The following is a 21,809-nucleotide window of genomic DNA, read 5'->3' as shown; positions in this document are numbered from 1 at the left end:
ACCTTGGTCATTTTAGTTGTATGAACACACTTGTCACTTTTAATTTCCTTTAATGCAATTTTGATATTTATGTTTCTTTGATGTTCATTTGAGTTGTTATTTTCAATTCATGCAATTGGTAATTATAGGATTTATTTTTATTGTAATTTATGACATATTTCCTTTTATGCATGTTAGGTGTTTGATAAAATGTCTCTTATAGTTTTTGTCTAATTTTTCACACTCTTGTCTTGGAATTGGATAATGAGGTGATCTTGAGTCATAGATGTCCATTCGATATTGTGCTTAGGATTGTTAGTTGGTTTGGTTTTCACTAACGGTAGTCTTTCACTAAGTTAAGTAGTGATTTGATTAGGACTTGTGGATTGAGATCAATTATGCCCTTTTGACTTATTCTCGATGTTAGGATAGACTAATTGAGATTAATTCTTAGCCATTATCATATTTGTGGTCTATGATTATGATAGGAATCCTTAATTCCCAACCCATGCCAAGAGTTCTTTTAGCTTTTAATTTTCATTTTCATTGCCTTTACTTGCCTTCATTTAATTCCTTGCATGTTAAGTTACTTTCTTGCCTCTTCATTTCATTCCTTGCCAACTACATTTTCATGCTTCCATTGCCATCATCAAACCCCCTTGATTCCCTCATAGCCAACAATTGAGCATTTCATTGCAATCCCTAGAAAGAACGACTCGGGAATTCGAACTCCTGGTTATTTTGTGTTTGATTGTGATTATTCATTTGATCGATAGTCAAATTGTCGGGTTAGGACTATACTCACAATGTCAATTCTATTTTGATAATCAAATTACTAACCTATGCAATTTGGCCGTTGTCAAATTTGACGCCGTTGCCGGAGATTGCAATGGTATTACATTATTGGCTATTGTTAATATGTAAATATGTTAATATGTGAATATGGAAATAGTTTGTTTTTGATTAGTTGCTTGTTTTTGTTTGTAAATATGTCTTTTAGTTGTTAGCTTGCTTAAATAAACTTTTGTTTTAAAATGCATATGTGAATAGTTAGTAATTTTGCTTTAAATTGCCTTTTTGACTTGAATTGCATATTTAAAATTTTGAATTAGTTTTTAGATGATTGAAATAATTTTGGGTAGACTTTTGTTTTTTTTGGTGACTTGATAGACTTTTGTTTGTAAATAGTCTATAATTTTAATTTAAATGATAAAATTTTAGATTAATTTTAAAGTTAATGTAAATAGTTACTTATTTTTTTTCTATTAATTTTTTGTTTATATGCATTTTGGAATGTTAGGTAAAATTCTGATTTTGAAAAAAAAAAATTACTATGCGGATGCACACAGCAATTCAAGGCTTCTGCCCGCGGCGCCTGCACAATACGTGCGTATGCACAATAGCCCATTTGCCCTTTCGTGCGTACGCATGAACGTGGTGCGTATGCACAAACGCTAAAACACACCCCCCCCCCTTTCGGTGCGAACCCCCTCTTTTCTCTTCTCCCTTCCCTCTCCTCATCGCAGCCCTTCTCTTTTCCGTCACAACCCCGCTATCATCCTCTGAACCCGCCGCCGACCACCCACCACAGTCGTCAACTACCCCTCGCCCCTTGACCCCTCTCCTTCTCTTTCTTTCTTTCTTCTTCCCCTTCTCTTCTTCATCTGTTTCTGCTCCTCCGCGCCACCACAGCCGCCGCGCCCCTCCCTTTCTCTTCTTCCTCTCTCCCTGTCTCGGCCTCACCCCCCGAGTCCTAAAACCACCGCGATCCCCCCCTTCATGCCTGTAGCAGCGCCTCACCTCCGCCAACCTTCTTCTCCTCTATCCGCGAGCCCAGGACCGCAGCGCCACCAGCAACCCTAATCGCCGATGCCCTGCTTTCGCCGCGCCTCTCCAGCTCCTGTTCAGTCGGCGATCCCACCTCGTTCTTCCTCCTCTTCGCGCTACCTTCTCCTCCCTTCGCTCCCCAAAACCACCGAAACCTAGCCCTGTCTCAGCCCCTGTTTCTGCATCCCTTTCCCTCTGCCACAACCTCCACATACTACCTTTTCCTTCCCCTGTTGCTCTTCTCTGCTCAGAACAGCCAGCACAGGGACATGTCCCCTGATTCCATTTCACTGCACCCCAGGGTAGCTAGCTGCACCAGCGCCACTGCCAGGCCGGCCAACTTCGCTGCTTCCCCACACACTTCCGATGCTTGCTTTCCCTTTCTCCTGTTCTGTTCCTTCCTTACAGGTTTCCAATTCCTTTCTTTTCTTTTTTTTTGCTTTTTCTTTATTTCTGTTTAATTAAGGATGATTAGTTATTTTGCTTAATTTAGTTTAGTTAGTTTATGCATGTTTAGTTGATTAGGTGGTTAGAGAATCTGAGCTGGATAGTGGATTTAGGTTTGTTTTGAATAATAATGTTGTTTGGGAATGTTGATGTTTCATTGAATTTCTCTTTGTTTATTGCTGATGATTTGCCCTGTGCTTATTTAACTTGTTTGATGCTGCTACATATTGGTTTATTGCTGCCTTGTCCTGCCTGGTTGATGCTGAGTTCTTGCTTTAATTTGAACTTAATCACTGGATTCAGTTAGGTGCATTTGTTTGAATCCATATTCCTTGCTTATGGTTGATTGCTGAATTCAATGAAGGAAGGCTGACTGTCTCAATCCATTGATTTTGTTCACGGTGCTATCTTGGTGCTGTAACTTAGACCATTATTTGCTCATGGCTGCTGGTTGCTTAATTATTCATTGTTGCTTGTTGATGGTTGGCTTGTTTTGAATTGCTTATTCATGTTTTGCTGCTGTATTTTGGCTCATTTGCTTACTTCCGATGAATTTATATATGGTTTTTCTGTTTTTAATTGTTAATACATTCATATGGAATTTGAATTGATTGATTGAGTTTGGGGAATGGCCGATTTACTGCTGAAATGCTGCCGGATTTTTCCTAACCATGTTTCATGGAATAACACTGTTCTATTTGGTGCAACAAGCTTCTATTTGACGAAATTCTGTGTCAATAGAATTTTGTTTGCTAAATGGTTTTGGAAAACTCCTCAAGAACTTGTTTACAAGGTTTGGTCATGCTTATAACATTCTTTGCTTGTTTATAATGCTGATTTACTTCTATGCATTGAATAGTTCAAGTGAATTTTCAAATTGACCATAAACTTGGTTTTCATTTGAATTTGATCCCCATTTGCTTGCTCTCACAAAGTTGATGATTTCTTTTACCTATGTGGCTAATTTGGTTCATTTTCTCTATGCCCAAATTACCTTTAGTCACATAGTGCATAAAATTTTCAACTCTTATCTCAACCTTGTGACTTTCATGCTTCCTTATGATTTGGTGTTTGAATTTCACTTATGTGCATTGTTCATTAAAGTTTTAACTTGCCAACACCAAATTGCTTCAACTTGTGCCAATTTACTTGTGATTGATATTTACTTGATTATGTGCTCCATACATATATGTGCATCACTTGTTTTGGCATTTTGAATTGTTGAGAAGTGAATATAAACTTGCTTGTTTTGAAAATTTTGAAACTTTTTGGAATTAAGGAACTTGTGACTATGCACCTAACTTTTGATTTTTCTTCCATTTCTTTTACTAACTTTTCCCTTCTTTTTACATAACATTTAACTTTTGCTTTCTTTTTCAACTAACTTTTTCTTTTCCTTCACCTAACTTTAAATTTTCTTTTTTCTTTCAATTAACCATTTTCCTTTTACTAACATAACTTTTAACTTTTAACTTTCTTTTTACTTTTCAACTAACATTAACTTGTAACTTTTAACTGTATTCTTTCTCTTTGTGCATAGTAATAATGCTCCTTCCTTCTTTTATTCTTTGATAAACAAGCAAGTTAGCTTTCCCCATGTCCTGAGTTTGATTGGAAGTTGCTTCTGTTTGCTTTCAACTTGAGTCTCATGCATGCTTCCATTCAAATTTACATTATTTGTTCACTTCATATATATATGCTGTTTTGTGATTCAGTTTTCTGCTTATGAGCATCTGAGGAGGAGGAGGCCTGGCGTGATGAACCAGAGGAGGCCTGGCGTGATGAACCAGAGGAGGCGCGGGATGGTAGAGGTGACGAAGTGACAACTCCTTCCACTCCACATGGTCATGAGCACTGAGGAGGGTGCTACATTTTAAGTGTGGGGAGGTTGTCCAACTTCAGCAGTGCATTTTGGGTGACAATCTTCATTTCTAAACACTTTTAGTGTAGTTTTTTTTTTGGTTTTTTTGGTACTCTGTATATATTTTATCCTTTTGAGGAACTTTTTACTTAGTTTATTGCACTTTCTTAGTTTATTACACTTTTCAATTTTGCTTGTATATAACCTAGTATTATATTGTAATAAAGCATGTTTTTAGATTTCCTTTTTTTAGCTTTTAGTTGAGATTGTGAATTGGATGATGTGATGATTGCACCTAGTTTGATTTCCTATACACTTGTTATTTTGGTTTGATTGGAATTGGGAATTAAACTTAGGATTTTTGACCTCTTTCATCCAATCGCATTATATACATATAGAATAAATGTTAGTCAATTTAATGAAATTTCCAAGAAACTTATTTTTTTTATATAGGGCATTGAAATTCAAATTGAATTGAGTTGAAATTTTGTGAAACTTGCATAATTTATACATTGTGGAATATGGTTTTTGAGTTAAAGAACATACAACTTGTGAGATTTTGAGCCTCATTGTGTGGTTGCATTATTTGACCACTTATTTTGTTCTTGTGTGTGCTCTTCTCTATTAGTGCAATCTTTAGTTTGTTTAATTCTATGTATCCATTGTTTAATGTATTTTTATACATTTATGTGATTGAGACCATCATTTTTTTATAGCTCACTTTACCCAAATAGCCTACCATCTCATTCACCTTTGTTTGCCACTTTGAGACTATGAATACCCCCTTTTTTGTTCTTTATTTTGCCACATCATTAACCTTAAGCGAAAAATAATGAAATGTCCTTTATTTGAATCTTTAAGTAGCTTAAGTTAGTAAGTGTGTGTGATGTTTAAGTGTGGGGAAGATGTGGGAAACTTGGGTTGATAAAAATGTGTTTATTCTTTGTTGAAAAATATTGGAAATTTGAGGTACATGCTCATGTAAGATTATGAAAACCATATGCATTGATGAGTTGGTATATATATTATGTTTCAAAAAAAAAAAAAAGAGAAAAGAAATAATAAAAAGGGGACAAAATTACCCCAATGAGAAATTCAATAAGAGTCAATGCATATGTGATGAATTGAAATTGATGCATGAGTGTGTGTATATGTAAACGTGAGATTTTGGGTAGCTAGGTTTGATATTAAAAGTTTATAGGTTGTGTGTGTTAGGTAATAATTTAGGCTAATCAAAGATTCAAATGCAAGCTCACCTAGCCATATATACATCCTTACATTTAACCTTAACCCCATTACAACCTTGAAAAGATCTCATGATATTTGCATATGCACATTAAATTTTTGTTGATTGGTTAGATGAAGAACAAACTTTAGAAAGCATGATTAGAAGAGAATTGAGTGAATTGACCCTAAACACTTGAGTGATTAGAGTGCATATACATATCCGGTGAGGGTTCAATCACTTCAATTCCATATTTCCACCTTTGATCATTGTTATCTTGCAAGTTTGGTTAAAATTCTTCTATATGACTCAATTCAATTGTGAATGTAATTTGGTTATAATTGCCGTAGCCCTTGATGTGTATAGATGCTTTCTTGGAAATTGATTTACTTGGACTAATTAAATACATATAGATAGTTAGATAGTATAGTTACATGCATATAGATAGATTGCATATAGATAGTTATATTGAATAATTATTGATTCCCCTTCTTATCTTCTTTTGGTATAGCATGAGGACATGCTATTGTTTAAGTGTGGGGATGTGATGAATCTACATTTCATGATATTTATTTGCTCTATTTAGGTGGATTTCATCAACTCTTCTTGCATCTATCCATTGAAATAGCAAGCCTTTGTGAATTCTTTCCTAATTGTGCTTAATTGTGAAAACATGCTCTTTTGTGCCTAAATTAGTTAAATGATATAAACTTTGATTGGTGCCTTGATGTATTTGTCAAGCGATTTCAGATTTTCAAGGCAAGTTTGGGTTGAAGAAGTGGAGAAAGAGCATCCAAAGTTGAAGAATTCAAGAAATGAAGGATTGGTAAAGCTATCCATCCTGACCTCTCGGTACTAAATTGGTCATAACTTGAGCTACAAAGGTCCAAATGAGGCGGTTCCAGCGGCATTGAAAATCTAACGTCCGGGGCTTCGAAACGATATATAATTTGCTATAGTGGTCTAAGTGGAAGTGTGCGTACGCACACAATTTGTGCGCACGCACAGGTCCTTGCACGTGACCTCATTAACTGGAAACCGCTGGAGGCGATTTTTGGGCCCCAAAACCCAATCCAACTTATTTCTGAAGCTATTTCAAGTCAAATTGAAGAGGAATGAAGGGGGGAGCACTTAGGTTTAGGTTTTATCATGTTGTAGGTCATTTTCTAGAAAGAGAAGCTCCCCCTTCTCTCTAGAATTAGGGTTTTTATCTTTATTCTCTTTTTAATTTCTCTCTTTAATTCTTGTTTAATTGTAATTTCATTTACATTTTCTTGTTCTATTGCCTTTACTCTCTTTGTTTCCTTTGTTAATTTCTCTTTTATACTCATTTTAGTTGTATGAACACACTTGTCACTTTTAATTTCCTTTAATGAAATTTTGATGTTTATGTTTCTTTGATGTTCATTTGAGTTGTTATTTTCAATTTCATGCAATTGGTAGTTATAAGATTTATTTTTATTGCAATTTATGACATATTTCCTTTTATGCATGTTAGGTGTTTGATAAAATGTCTCTTATAGTTTTTGTCTAGTTTTTCACACTCTTGGCTTGGAATTGGATAATTAGGTGATTTTGAGTCATAGATGTCCATTCGATATTGTGCTTAGGATTGTTAGTTAGTTTGGTTTCCACAAACGCTAGTCTTTCACTAAGTTAATTAGTGAGTTGGTTAGGACTTGTGGATTGAAATCAAGTATGCCCTTTTGACTTATTCTGTTAAGTTACTTTCTTACCTCTTCATTTCATTCCTTGCCAACTACATTTTCATGCTTCCTTTGCCATCATCAAACCCCCTTGATTCCCTCATAGCCAACAATTGAGCATTTCATTGCAATTCCTAGGGAGAACGACCCGTGAATTCAAACTCCTGGTTATTTAGTGTTTGATTGTGATTATTCATTTGATCGATGGTCAAATTGTCGGGTTAGGACTATACTCACAATGCCAATTCCATTTTGATAATCAAATTCCTAACCATGCAATTTGGCCGTTGTCAGACTCCAAATCAGGTGACAATATTTTTGTAGAGGAATTTCTGACTTCTTTGAGCTATAATGGATGCCAAAAGTTCTGTCTCAATCCACTTAGTGAAGTAGTCAATCTCTACTATGAGGTATTTCACCTATCCGAGTGTTGGAGGAAATGGCCCAAGCAAGTCCAAACCCCATTTTGTGAAAGACCATGGTGAAGTAATACTATTGAGCTGTTTTGGTGGTGCCACATGAAAATTGGCATGCAATTGACAAGGTGGGCACTTCTTAACGAAGTTGGCCACTTTCTTCTGTAAGGTCGGCTAATAAAAACCAGTTCGTAACACCTTCTTAGCTAATGACCTTGCTCTCAGGTGATTTTCACAGATGCCACTGTGGATTTCTTCTAGGACTTCTTCAGTTTTGGAGGTCAGAACACAATTTAGTAAGGGTGTAGATACTTCTCTTTTATAAAGGACGTTATAAACCAGAGTATAGTTCTGTGATCTCCTTATAAGTCTTCTTGCTTCCTTTTCTTATTTGGAAAGATCATCAAATTTGAGATATTCGATGATGGGAGTCATCCAACCCAAGTTTGGATTGGAAATTGTCAGAGCGTCCGACTTGTCGACTTCTTTAGCCACTGATGGTATGTGGAGAGTTTCCTAGATCAAACTTCTGTTATTGCCCCCTGGTTTGGTGCTGGCAAGTTTGAAGAGAGCATCAACTCGACAGTTGAGCTCCCGAGTTATATGTCTGACTTTTTCTTCTTGGAATTGGGCTAATTGTTCTAGTGTTTTCTCCAAGTACCTCTTCATATTAGGATCTTTGGCTTGGTAATCCATATTTATTTGAGAGGTAATCACTTGGGAGTCGCTAAACACTATCACTTTTGATGCACCGACTTCTTTGGCAAGCCTCAATCCTGTGAGCATAGCTTCATATTCAGCCTGGTTCTTAAAGGCTAGAAACTCGAATTTCAGTGAAAACTCTACCTGAGTTTCTCCTTCATTCCCAAAAATGATTCCCGCTCCGCTACAAGCTTTATTTGACGAACTGACCACATATAGATGCCAGGTGGTAGAGCTTCCTTGTAATTCTCATGTGTATTCAACTAAGAAGTCGGCCAGGTATTGCGACTTGATGGCTATCTGAGTTTCATACTTTAGATTGAACTCAGACAGTTCCACGGCCCATTGTAACATCCGCCTCGCAATATCCATTTTTTGGAGAATATGCTTCATGGGTTGGTTTAGACTTTAAGGTGTGGGCTTGAAAATAAGATCGCAGTTTTCTGAAGGCTAGAATGATGGCATAGGCAAATTTTTCTATTTTTTGATAGTTCAATGATGCGTGAGCATCTCATACCCTTTTTCTAGTTATTTTTATATTATTTTTAATTATATTTTAATTACTTTTAATTGATTTTAGTGAAAAAATCACCTTTGGATGCTACTTTGAGTTTTTCTTGTATTTTTATGATTTTAGGTGAAATTCAGAGCAGTTTGGAGAAGTCTGGAACAAGAAAGGAAGATGCTGGCAGCTCCCCCTTGGGTGTTGAACGCCAACCTGATGTTCAATGCCAGCAAGGAGGAAAGAGATCAGACACGCCTTCCCCTCTCTGGCATTTAACTCCCAATCCTGGCGCTAAATGCCAGCATGCAGTCCATTTCACAATCAATTGGGCCTCCAATTAGTTCTATCTTATTTTATCTTTGTAATCTTTATTTTAAAATAATATCTTTTAGGTTAGAATTTATTATTAGGTTAGTATTTAAAGGAAAAAATCAATTAGGTTTAGGATCTTCTTCCTTCCGCATATTTTCATAATCCTATTTTCTTCGTAAGTCATGAGCAACTAAATCTCCTGGTTAAGGTTAGGAGCTTTGTTTATTTCTATGGATTAAGATTATTATTCAATTATTTTAATATATGTTTGATTCAATTCTAAGGTGTGTCTAGTTCTTAATCTAATGAAACTGGGTGGAACGAGAGTATGACCCATTTTCTACATGAGTTCTTATGATACTCGGAAGAGGTCGCTTGAGCTACAACTTGAGAACACACCTCCTAGACGGCTAATCCATAACCTATTGGGGACATAGGAACATCTGTTCAACCGGGATTTGAGGTGATTAGGGCATTTGTGGTATAAACTAGTTTTTTGAACTTCACCAAACCTTAACTATTTTCTCATAATTGTTTTACACCAAACCTTTTAATTGCTTTTCTTATTTATTTGTTTTTTGCATTTTCAACAACAACTCCTTTTACTGTTTGCTTGACTAATTCCAACAGGATAGCTATTGCTTGCTCATTCCGACAATCCTCATGGGATCGACCCTCACTCATCTGAGGTATTACTTTGGATGACCCGGTGCACTTAACGGTTAAGTTGTGCGAGTTCTAATTTCGTGCACCATTCAATTCTGCCCCCTACAATGCCTCGCACGTGAAGTAGACAGGTCGCTGCTCCTCTTTATCTTCTCGGACGAGGGCAGAGGCTATAATCTTGTCTCTAATGGCTAGGTATAATACGAGCTTTTCTCCTTCTTCAGGTCGGGTGAAGATGGGTGGTTGGCTCAAGAATTTTTTGAAGTCTTCAAAAGCTTGTTCACATTCTTAAGTTCACTGGAATTGATATCCTTTCTTAAGGATCGCAAACAAGGGAAGAGATTTCAAGGTCAATCCTGCTAAGAATCTAGACAAGGCCGACAGTCTGCCGTTCAGCTGCTAAACTTCTTTTAGACATGTCAGACTTTTCATCTCCAAGATTGCCCTATATTTAGGGGTGGCAAAGGGCCAAAACCCGCCAAACTAGCCACCTAACCCACTAAGAAAGGCGGGTTGGGCTAAAAATTTGAAACTGCCAAACTTAGAAAGTTCGTCTAACCCGCACTGCCTAATTTGTGGGCTTTGGTGGGGCGGGCTTTCCCGACGGGCCAAGCATTTTTTTGTCAATGCCGTTTTCTTTACAAATTTCTATGATGTTATTGATCTTCAAAAGGATAAAGTTGATAATTATAGATGTTCTAAGTTATATTTTAAATTATGTTTTATGTTTGATTGATTATAAATTTAAAGATGTTTAATTATATGTTTTGGACAATGTTTGTTTTATTATTTTGTTTCAAAAAAATTAGTTTATGATTATGTTTATTACATATTTATAATTATAAAGACTTTAATATTTGTGAATTTAGAAATTATAAATTTATTGAAATGGTTGTGAAATTATATATATTGTTTAATATTAAATGGTTTATAAAACAAAGAGATTTAACACGCTTGGCTCACCAACCCACCAGCTCGACGTTAAGCGGGGCGGGGTGGGGGCGGACCAGCCCGCCAGATGGCGGACTTTTGGCGGGGTGGGTTTCTCCATTTGCCACCCTTACTCCGGGTTGGCTTCAATACCTATTTGGATGAGCATGAATCGCTTCTACTACAAAGGTGCACTTTGTGAGATTGGGCAGCAAGCTAGTTTCTTCCCGTGCTGCCTTATCGTGCTAAATACTTCTGTGAGGTTGGGCAGCAAGCTAGTTTCTTCCTTGCTCTTGACAAGCATGTTGTCCTTGTAAAACTCCATCAATTTTCTAAGGTGAGGTGAGAACACCTTGTTCATTAGTCGTTGATAAGTGGTCACAACATTTTTCAACCCAAAGGGCATTACCACGTAGCAGTAGTCTGCCCTAGGAGTGATAAAGGATGTTTTCTCCTGATCAGAAATATACATCGAAATTTAATTATTTTTTAAGTATGCATGCATAAAAAGGAGGTATTTATAGCCTGGAGCTGAATCTACTAGAGCATCAATGTTAGGGAGAGGGTAAGGATCTTTGGGATAGGCTTTATTGAGGTCGGTATAGTTGATGCACATCCTCCATTTCCTGTTTAGTTTCTTCACGATACCACATTAGCAAGCCATAACATGTATTTTACCTCCCTTATGAACTTGGCTTCTAACAAGGCTTAGACTTGCTCTTCTATGACTTTTGCTCTTTCGAGGCTAAGCTTTCGTCATTTTTGCTGGATAGGTCATGAACCTAGATAAACAGTAAGCTTGTGGCTTAAGGTCGAGATGGATTCCAGGCATGTCAGAGGCCTTCCAAGCGAAGAGGTTAGAATTTTCTTGTAGGAGCTTAATGAGCTCTTGCTTTAGCTACTCTTTTAGGTTAGCCTCTACATTTTTTGTCTTACCATCTCATCCCCAATCTGGACTTCTTCAATCTTTCCTTCAAGTTGGGGTCTTAGTTCCTCCCGAACTCGGACACCTCCGAGTTCTATGGTATTGACCTCTTTGCTTTTCGTACACCCTCGTAGGTTTGAGCTTTCATTGTAATACCTTCTTGCCAGTTTCTAGTCTTCTCTTACAACGACTATTCCCTCAGGAGTAGAAAATTTTATGTAGAGGTGAGGGGTGGAGACTACTGTAGCAAGTCAATTTAACGTTGTCCAACTTATCAAGTCATGGTAAGCCGATGCCACGTCAATCATTATGTAGTCTATACTCAAGGTCTTTGCTTTTCTACCCTTACCAAAAATGGTGTATAAAGAGATAAAGCCTAAAGTTCAGATAGGTCTGTCAGCCTAAACCAAAGAGAGTATTTGGGTATGTCATCAACTCCTTTCTTCTAAACCCAGCTTGTCAAAAGCTGGTTTAAATAGGATGTCAGCCGAACTTACTTGATCTACCAAGGTTCTATGGAGGTTTGTATTAGCAAGTATCATCGTGATCACGATAGGGTCATCTTGTCCGGGTGATACCCCTTGGGCAACTTCTTTTGTAAAGGTGATTGCAGGTAGGTCAGGTGTTTCAGCTTTCTCATTAACCTGGTAGACTTCTTTCAAGTGTCTCTTGTGGGAGGATTTTGTTACTCTTCCTCCTGCAAATCCTCCAGCAATCATGTGGATATGTCTTTCAGGGATTCGTTGTGGCCGATCTCGCCTATTTCTATCTTCTTCATCTCTTCTTTTTTACCTTAGTCATCCAATCTTTCTACTAGATATTTGTCCAACAAACCTTCTCTAGCCAGTTTTTTTAAAATATTCTTTAAATCATAGCAATCATTGGTGGAATGGTCGTAAATTTTATAGTATTCATAGTATTCTGACCGATGTCCATCTCTTTTGTTTTTAATTGGTCTGGAAGGGAAAATCTTTTCTATATGGCAGATCTCTCTATAGGCGTCAACAAGGAAAACCCGCAATAGGGTATAATAGTGATACCTTCAAAGTTTTTTCGAGATGTACTCTTATTTTTTCTTTGACTCTTTTTCTTTACTTCGAGCCTGATATTGATTGCTCTGTCTTGAGAATTCCCTTTGTCTTGTCATCCTCTCCATGTTGATATATTTTTTCACCTGCTCTTGAACCTCATACAAAGATATTAGATGTCTCTTTGATATGGATTGAGAGAACAAGCCTTCTTTGAGGCCATTAACTAGTCTCATAATGACTGCTTCCATAAGTAGGTTTTGGATCTCCAAAACATCTTGTTTTACCCCCCAAGAGGCTCGGGGCATGCTTGGTCTTGTCCTTTTGAATGGAGGTTCGGGTAAGAAAACTCCTTGCCAAGTTGTCGAAGCAGGTTACTGACCTAGGTGGTAAGCTATCAAACCACTTCATTGCCGCCTTGGTTAGCGTAGTTGGGAAAACTTTGCAACGAGTTACGTCCAATGCGTTAGCCATGTACATGCGACTCTTGAAGTTGCTCAAGTGGTGTTTTGGAGCAGTAGTTCCATCATAGAGATCCATGTCGGGGATTTTAAAGTTTTTGGAAACTTTAGCCCGCATGATCTCTTCTATAAATGGGTTTTCACCTCCCAAAGGTGTTTCTGCTCGATCAGCTCAGGATTTCCTACCTTTAAAGTCAGATTCCATCTTCTTAAGTTTTTCTTCCAATTCTCTTCGTCGTCGTACCTTTCTTCGTAAAGCTCGTTCTAATTCATGTTGTCATTCTAACTCGTTCTCGAGTTGCTCTAGCTGACCTTGATATCTGTGAACCAGTTCCATGAGTTTTGTAGGATCTCTTTCTCCCGATCCTCCTGATTGATGGATTTTTGAGCTTATTCTTTGTCTTCCTTGATTTGCAGGATGTGTCTCTCCGGCAACACCTTTCCCTTTGTCAGGTCGGGGAGGTAGGACAAGTGCGCGATTGTTGTTGTGTTGCTCTTTTTCATAGGCTTCTAAGTCAGAAATCGTATGTTCGTCTTCTAGAATGTCGTTTGCCATCGTGCGATGTCGATTACTAGGTCCTTGGCAATGACGCCAATGTTTTGAGGGTTACCTGAAACGGATGGATTTGGGTCTGAAAATGAGGTTCAGACTCCTATGAGGGATTGGTTTGACATCTCCGACAAGGTGAAGTTGTCCGAGTTCTTTGTAAGTAAAGGTGGGGGATAGTACCAATAAGGGATTCCGATGCTTAAGTTGGCATGGGTTTTAGTCAAGTTTTTAGTAGTTTGGAGTTCAAAAAATACCTGAAGGTATCAGGGTATTTATAAGTGTAGATATAGAGTCAATTACCAATTTTGGAGTAGTTCCACCTTTGATGGTGGATTTGTTACTCGTTTTGTTAGAGGTTGTTGAGATCTCCTTTCTAGATAAGTAGGAGAGATCGTAGGAGTTTGTTGAGATTCATCTTATTTTAAATAAGGCAAGCTAAGTTGGCGCCACGTGGACTAACTTTTATGAGATCAAATAGGTCCCAATGTATGATTTGGATTCTTACTTTATGGACTAAAATTTTAATCATTTTAAATTTGGCTAAGTTGTAGATTAAGATATGAATAAACACCCTAACAAAAAAAATAAATATTTATTCATCTCATCCAAATGTTTATAGGTACTTATAAGTTACCATAACTAAATTTCTATAATTATAATAAAGTAATTTTTTTTATAATTTTTATGATGTTTTAATAAAGAATATAGAAACAAAATATATGTGGTTTGAAATATACAATATAATATATTTGTTTTTTTGTTAATATATCCTCTTTGATTTATAAGTGTTTTTAATTTATTTGTAAATTAAATTAAATTAGTTTTTTTATTAAAAAGAAAGTTCAAAAAAATTAATATAATTCTTGTTAATAAAAGAAATCTTTCGGGAAAATAATAATATTTGAGAGAAGCAGGTAAAGAAAAGAAAAGAAATTGAAGAATTATGTGGAAGTAATTGTGAAAAATTTTCCCCCAAAGAAAAGCAAAAGCCCCAATCTCGCTCGAACTTCGGAGAATGCCCTAAGCCGTCTGCTGCTCCTCCCAATCCACCGCTCTTACCGCCCGGTCGCCCACCGCGCACAGCCACCTCTCTCCGCCACGTCAGCCACCGCCTGCGGGTACACCTCCTCCTCCTCCTCCCTCTCGCTCCTCTCTCTTATATGCTGCTGAATTGGATACTTCGATTTTGTGGTTGTTTCTAGTTCCTTCTCGCTGCTTCGTACTTTCAATTACTTTAATTTATGATTCGTACCTTAATTACTCTTCTATATGATCCCTGATCTGCATTCTCCATGTTGTTATTCCTGAAATTTGATCCTTTCTTTTAGTTCGGTAACTGTGTATCACAGTTTAGGTGTTTTTGTTGGATGAAGGCGCGTGTATACAGCATTGGAAAATTTTTCCATAGAAATAACCTTTTGTTGCTGGTTGTGTATATTTATCAACACTGGATACTCTACTCTCAATACATTGTGAATTGGATGAAATTACTTCACAATTTTCGCTTGTTGCAGCAGTGTATGCCATCGTGTGCCGATATTGTTTTTGCCTTAGGAAACTTTCAGATTGTTTGGAGCAAATCAATCAGTGGGATTATGCACTATCATCTTAGTTTTAGGCACTACCAAGATGCACATTTTCCTTTCATGATTATTGAACTATTAGTTACTACTTTAAGGAGGAATTGATTACATTTCGAGATTTCAATACATAGGATGAATGTACTTTTTTACTTTAAGTGTTAGGAGGACTTTTAGGAGGCTATGTTATCAATCCTTTTTTTCTAACAGGTCCGAACATAGATCACATACCTTAATTAATCGTTCCTTTTTCTTTTAATATTTCGTTAACTGCCTTGCTTGGCTTGTACATGATATTGTGTTTATAAATTGGCATAGTTGTTTCATATTGGATATGCTGCTTTATTTTCTTCTTATCATATTCTTACACAATCACATTAGATGTCTGCACTTAGATAATTGATTCTCTGGCTTTCTTTTATGATAGTCCTGATTGCTCTGATCTATAATGTACTTTATTGTTGTATTATTTTGCTTGAGGTCATGAGGTGTTACTTGTAGTGTATTTTCAATGAATGATCCATAAGTAAAGTGTAATGGGAGTTCATATTTCTTCAAACCCCGGGTTGGTTTCAAAAGAGTGTGTGGTTTGCAGTCACTTCAAATATGAAGAGCTCGGTTTTGGTTGATTCTTCTTTGTTGAAATTATCTCAAGAGAAATGTTACTAAGTTGGTTATGCAATACACTTTCTATCTGAATTTAAAGTTTCTTAATCTCCCAACTTTCTCACTTTATGCAGAGACAAAAAAGATTGACCAAAATATAATGAACAGTAGCTAATATAAGGACATGGCTCTTATAAAGTTAGATTGTTTGTAAAATTAACAAATTCCAGTGTAACTGCCCTTCAGAGAGTTAGCATGATGCACTTAGGATGAAATCAAGGTGTATCTATAGACTATAGCGTATTCCTTGTTTTGGTTTCAAATAAGCGTTGAGGGAACTAGTCCTTGTTGTAAGTGAACAATATTTAATTTTGATTGAGTTCAAATTTATGTTAAGCTCAAATTTTTAGTGATATAGAGAAACTTACAAGGCCTAAAATGATGGATTGCACTCAATTATATATCCCTGTTTTCAGGTCTCGCTTTATACCATGGATATATCTGTTAATTTCCATTAGGCAGCTCCCAACTTGTTAAATTTATGTGTAATTTACTTTTGATTCAACTCTTTAAGAATCAAGAGGGGGAATTGGTTACTATTCACATTTTTATTCTTTTCCAGCTTCAGCATTGTTACTTCTTTTGGTGTATATAGCATTTTAAACTTTATGATGGTTTTCTGGTGCATTGTCTAGGAGTTATCATACTATGGGTGAGTTTACAATTCAGATTAGCAATGACCTTGTTAATCAGCTCGTTGATGATGTGGAGCCCAAGAAGAAAACTAGAAGAATTAGACGGAAGGTTCAAAGAGAGACTGTTAAGCCCCAATCTAATGAAAATCAAAAGCAAATTTTAGATGAACCTGGAGTGCCCGATACTAAAGCTGCACAAGGGTGGCCAGTGGAGCCCCCTATGTTTCTACCACCAACCGTACCCGTGCATCCGTCTCATTCAGAATTAGAAGCCATTCGGTCTGTGTTGCAGGAAAGCGAGAAGGTTTTGGAAAGATTGGAGAAGCAAGAGGAGACAATGTTGCAGGAAGTAACCCAAAAGGCAAAGGATCTCCGTGACAAGGAGTATAAGCTTCCAAACCCAAAGCCTGAACCTTGCATGGCCGAGAGGTCTGCCACTGTAGCATGTTACAGGGAAAATATCAAGGATCCTTTGAAGTGTGCTAGTTTTGTTTCCAATTTTGCAGATTGCTTACGTAGGTTTGGTCGTTTAAGCGAGAAGTGAGATACACTGAGAAATGGTGGAGAAAAATTGGATGAACCATATGCAAATAAACTCCTTAACTACAAACTGATGAAATACTTATTGTTACTCCAATTTTTGTTTGATTTGTTTTTCCCAAAACTGTTTCTAAGCTGAGAATAAGTAACACGCAATGTGTTGGGAATTTTAACATTTTCAATTACTGGGTTCCAACTTATGCTTACAAGGAACGTGCACACAAGGGAAAATATGTTCCAAGTTGTTCAGGTTTATCCTTCTTTCATACATATATTCTGCAGAGATTTAGCAAAAACTTGTTAGATTAGGATAACTGTTCTCTTGTTTTTGTAATATACATGTCCAAAATATCGAGAATTTGGTGTAGCAAAATGGGTACTATCATGGTAATATTATACCAAGAGAAATGTTCGGTTTTTTCCTTTCAACAGAACTACAATCTATCGAGAATGTAGCCCCATGTGTGCTAATTTGTTTTACTTGATTTTTTGTCCATTTTTAATAAATAGATTAATAATTTTGAGTTTGTTTCACGATAAATCAATGAGTCTTAACAATTCCTCTTGTGGGGTCTCAATATCTCAAGGTTAATTATAGCATATAAATGTAAAGAATAAAAGACTAAATCCCCATAATAGTCTTCCAGATTCAGCCCGTGTACCGATTTAGCCTCTGAGATTTCAATTGCACTATTTATGTCCTCCAGATTGCGATCCGGGCACCATAATGATTCTTCGGTGAATTTCCGGCGTGACTCAGCGACGGTCATGTTTATGTGGCATAGCCACTGCCACATTGAACGTCAGAGTGTACAGATGACGTGGATTGTGTTGTAAAATTTTCCAATGTAATCCCTGTCTTCATGTTTAAACCCTAAAACTTCGTTGGCCTCTCCTCAATGTGGTTCTCTCTATTAACGTCTCCTTCTACATCTGTTGTGTACACCAATAACTATCCCCCATGAGAGGAACGGAGAGCCATGGCTAGAAAATTATGGTAAAATTATATGCCCCAATGATAAGCTTAATGCTTACAGAAGACACTATAAAAAAGAAACAAAACACAAGGTGCAAAACACAAGGTGCCTGTAAAATCCATGACTCTCTTACTCATTTCACAACTTCATGAACTCAACCATTTTACTCAAACTGTAAACCACAGCACAAGAAACAAAGATTTGACTTTAAACTAACATAAACAATTTTCAATTGCACCATTCCCCAACAACACAAAGCTTTCAACTTTAAAGGAAACGAATGGAAGGATGTAAACTTAGTTATCTGAGAGCCAGCAAGGTCCTCAAAATGCTTGACCCAATCCTCCATCATGGCATCCTTACCGAAATCATCGGCCGACGACAAAGCCATGAATTCGAGACCCTTGACAGCCTCCCTGGTCTGCTCCCTCAGCTTGTCGAGTGCCTCGTTGACGTGGGCATCTTTGGGAGCCTTCTATTTCCCCTTTTTCTTGTTTTTCAAATCGGGTAACCCACCACCCATCCCCAATCCTTGAACCCTAGAAGGAAGAGAAGGTGCCTCCTTTTTCTTAAGCTATGAAGTGGAGTGAATAGTGAATGTTGGGTCTTGCGGAAAGTTGTATTTTGCTTCATCATTCCATCAACGATGACCGGTTCGAACTTCCTACAACATAGCTCCCAGTTCCTTTCATGGGGGACAGCTATTGGTGTACACAATAGATGCAAAAAGGAGACGTTGATGGAGAGAACCACATTGAGGGGAGGCCAACGAAGTTTTAGGGTTTAAACATAAAGACAAGGACTACATTGGGAAATTTTACAACACAATCCACGTCATCTGTACACTCTTCCAACATGGCAGTGGCTGTGCCACATAAGCATGGCCGTCGCTAAATCATGCCAAAAATTTACCGAAGGACCATTATGGTGCTCGGATCACAATCTGGAGGACATAAATAGTGCAATTGGAATTTCAGGAACTAAATCGGTGCACGGACTGAATCTGAAGAATCACTATAGGAATTTAGTCGAGAATAAAGATATTCATTTTAAACTATACAAATTATTATTTAATAATACTAGTGTTTTTAACCACAAAAACTTAATCTGTACAAAACAAATCTTTACATTAGTGTTTCCCTTATGCTAATTAGGACGGTTGGAGGTCCTAAATTTTCTCTCTTAACGGAAAATAAATATCCTCATTTGCTGCCAACGTGCCAAAACTGTATTGGCTTTCGGCAAAAGATTCCTTATGAATTTCAGTATCTTCCTCACACAATCATTCTAAGCCGTATTTCGTTGTCCTTTACCATATCTACTTATCTAGCTTTTATTTCACCGCCAACCAACCATAGACACAATTTCACTCACATAGATATATCCTCTACTCATGTCAAGAAAAGGAAAACCTATATCCTCTACTTCTCAGTTCTGAGTTCTCACTCTATTTCATTTCTTTCATCATCCCATTCCCTCCTAGACTTCATTGTCCCTCCGGTAATAATTAACAATAGAAGAAACCCGAACACCATGCTCCTCATCATTGCTTTTTTCATCATCTCCATCATCACGTGGGTCCTCTTTTTCAGGCCCAGCAAGGCCCAAGGAAACCTCCCACCAGGCCCGCCGGGTCTCCCAATCTTCGGCAACCTATTCTCCCTCGATCCCGAGCTTCACACCTATTTCGCGGGCCTGGCCCGCACCTATGGCCCGATATTCAAGCTCCAGCTCGGCGGCAAGCTCGGCATCGTCATCACCTCCCCAACCGTGGCCTGCCAAGTCCTCAAGGATCACGACACCGTTTTTGCCAACCGCGACGTCCCCGCCGCCGGAAGAGCCGCCACTTACGGCGGATCCGACATCGTCTGGACGCCATACGGACCCGAGTGGCGGATGCTGAGGAAAGTATGCGTCATGAAGATGCTGAGCAACCACACGCTGGACTCCGTCTATGAGCTCCGCCGCAACGAGGTGCGAAAAACGGTCGGGTTCTTGTATAATCGGGACGGGTCAGAGGTGAACGTTGGCGAGCAGGTGTTCTTGACGGTGCTGAACGTGATAACGGAGATGATGTGGGGAGGGGCGGTGGAGGGGGAGGAGAGGGAGGGGTTGGGAGCGGAGTTCAGGGAGGTGGTGGCGGAGATGACGGCGCTGCTTGGGAAGCCGAACGTGTCGGATTTTTTTCCCGCGTTGGCACGGTTTGACTTGCAGGGTGTGGAGAAGCAGATGCACGCACTGGTGCCGCGGTTCGATGGGATCTTCGAGAGGATGATTAAGAAGAGGGTGAAAGAAGGAAACAAGAAGAGCACTGATTTCTTACAATTTTTGTTGAATTTGAAGGACGAAGGTGACTCCAAGACCCCACTTACCATGGTTCAACTCAAGTCACTGCTCATGGTACGTTAGTTCCATCTCATTCTTGAATCTTCGCTCTTCTACACTCTTTTATAGTGAAAAATGGTTTGGTTTCTTTTATATTGTTGGAATGGATATCTTATATTTGGAAATTGGAAGTGTATGATTGGGATTAAAGTACTTTATTTGACTAGATGAACTCACTCCTTTTAGATCTAGGAGATCTTAGGTAAAGAATATATTAATTGGTACTAATGTATATATTAATTTATTTTAATTAAAAAAATTCAAAAAGTCATTAATTTTAATTAATATTACTCGGTATTTTTAGTCAGCAAAGTAATAAATTATATTAATCCTGTACCATTAATCCTCAAAATTTTGGATGGAACTTGAACAGGACATGGTAGTGGGTGGATCCGACACATCCTCCAACACAATCGAATTTGCCATGGCTGAAATGATAAACAAGCCAGAGATAATGAAGATAGTCCAAGAAGAACTGGAAGCAGTAGTTGGCAGAGACAACATAGTAGAAGAGTCACACATTCACAAGCTACCTTACTTGCGCGCAGTAATGAAAGAAACCCTTCGGTTGCACCCAGCACTTCCACTCTTAGTCCCTCACTGCCCCAGTGAAACCACCACTGTGGGTGGGTACACAATTCCAAAGGGTTCGCGAGTGTTTGTGAACGTGTGGGCAATACACAGAGACCCTTCTATTTGGGACAAACCCCTTGAGTTCAATCCTACTAGGTTCTTGGAGGATGGTGAAGCCAAATGGGATTTCAGTGGGAGTGATTTCAGTTACTTTCCATTTGGTTCTGGAAGAAGAATATGTGCTGGGATTGCAATGGCTGAGAGGACAGTTCTATACTCCCTTGCCACGCTTCTACATTCATTTGATTGGAGGATACCCGAAAGAGAGAAGTTTGATGTATCTGAAAAATTTGGTATTGTTCTTAAGAAGAAAGTACCTCTAATTGCCATTCCCATACCACGATTATCCAATCCAGATCTTTATAAATAGAATTAATCGATGCATTGTCATCAAATACTATAACAAGGAATAGCATTTTGTCATCTTGTAATACTATGCAAAGTGGATGGACAAAAAAGTTGTATTTTGGTCACATTATTTGATTCTAGAATTACCCTTAAACACATTGTTTTTGTGGATGTTGACCACTATATAACTCGTACGTTAATAAGAGAATATGGGGTGGATATCTGCAAAAAAATATTTCGACGCTCAAGTCAGTAAGTGAATAATAGGTTTTGCCAATTGCAATAATCTAAACAATATTCTTACCCTTTCTTTTATATCTGAAACAAATCGTAACAGTTATGTTTCTGAGTAATTTTCCTTTAAATGGAAAGTAATAGCATATTTGAGCATTTTGGTATTTGCTTTGATGAATATATTTGATAACCGACTTATAATGTATATATATGAGTCATGACGTTTAGTCGAGTTATAACGGTGATATCATAACCCCCAAGTTTGACCTAG

The 21,809-nt window shown here is 37.8% G+C and overlaps 2 protein-coding genes and 1 long non-coding RNA gene across 3 annotated transcripts; all 3 read left to right on the top strand.

Moving 5' to 3' along the window:
* Positions 1-1,433: 1,433 nt before the first annotated feature.
* Positions 1,434-6,740, top strand: LOC107630686 (uncharacterized). The gene is made up of 2 exons (XR_015902354.1): positions 1,434-2,214; positions 3,969-6,740. It is a non-coding gene; the product is annotated as an uncharacterized LOC107630686 (long non-coding RNA).
* Positions 6,741-14,466: 7,726 nt separating this feature from the next.
* LOC107630675 (copper ion binding protein) lies at positions 14,467-17,143 on the top strand. Its single transcript, XM_016333882.3, has 2 exons — positions 14,467-14,658; positions 16,422-17,143. Exon 2 carries the CDS (start codon positions 16,435-16,437, stop codon positions 16,963-16,965), a length of 531 nt encoding a protein of 176 aa, XP_016189368.1. The 5' UTR covers positions 14,467-14,658; positions 16,422-16,434; the 3' UTR covers positions 16,966-17,143.
* A 2,084-nt stretch (positions 17,144-19,227) lies between these two features.
* Positions 19,228-21,596, top strand: LOC107630664 (flavonoid 3'-monooxygenase CYP75B137). The gene is made up of 2 exons (XM_088501447.1): positions 19,228-20,338; positions 20,697-21,596. The coding sequence occupies exons 1-2, from the start codon at positions 19,472-19,474 to the stop codon at positions 21,324-21,326; spliced, it is 1,497 nt and encodes a 498-aa protein (XP_088357573.1). The 5' UTR covers positions 19,228-19,471; the 3' UTR covers positions 21,327-21,596.
* Positions 21,597-21,809: the final 213 nt, after the last annotated feature.

This window comes from Arachis ipaensis, chromosome B1, assembly GCF_059453495.1.
Source record: "Arachis ipaensis isolate K30076 ecotype BB chromosome B1, ASM5945349v1, whole genome shotgun sequence".
Classification (NCBI taxonomy): Eukaryota; Viridiplantae; Streptophyta; class Magnoliopsida; order Fabales; family Fabaceae; genus Arachis; species Arachis ipaensis.
Note: the sequence above shows the minus strand (reverse complement) of the source record. Positions and strands in the feature narration are given on the sequence as shown.

Excerpts from the sequence above, each read along its gene's own strand:
- LOC107630664 (XM_088501447.1), top strand. The coding sequence starts at position 19,472 with ATGCTCCTCATCATTGCTTTTTTCATCATCTCCATCATCACGTGGGTC. Across the intron at positions 20,339-20,696 it reads AACTCAAGTCACTGCTCATG|GACATGGTAGTGGGTGGATC; the intron begins GTACGTTAGTTC and ends GAACTTGAACAG.
- LOC107630675 (XM_016333882.3), top strand. The coding sequence starts at position 16,435 with ATGGGTGAGTTTACAATTCAGATTAGCAATGACCTTGTTAATCAGCTC.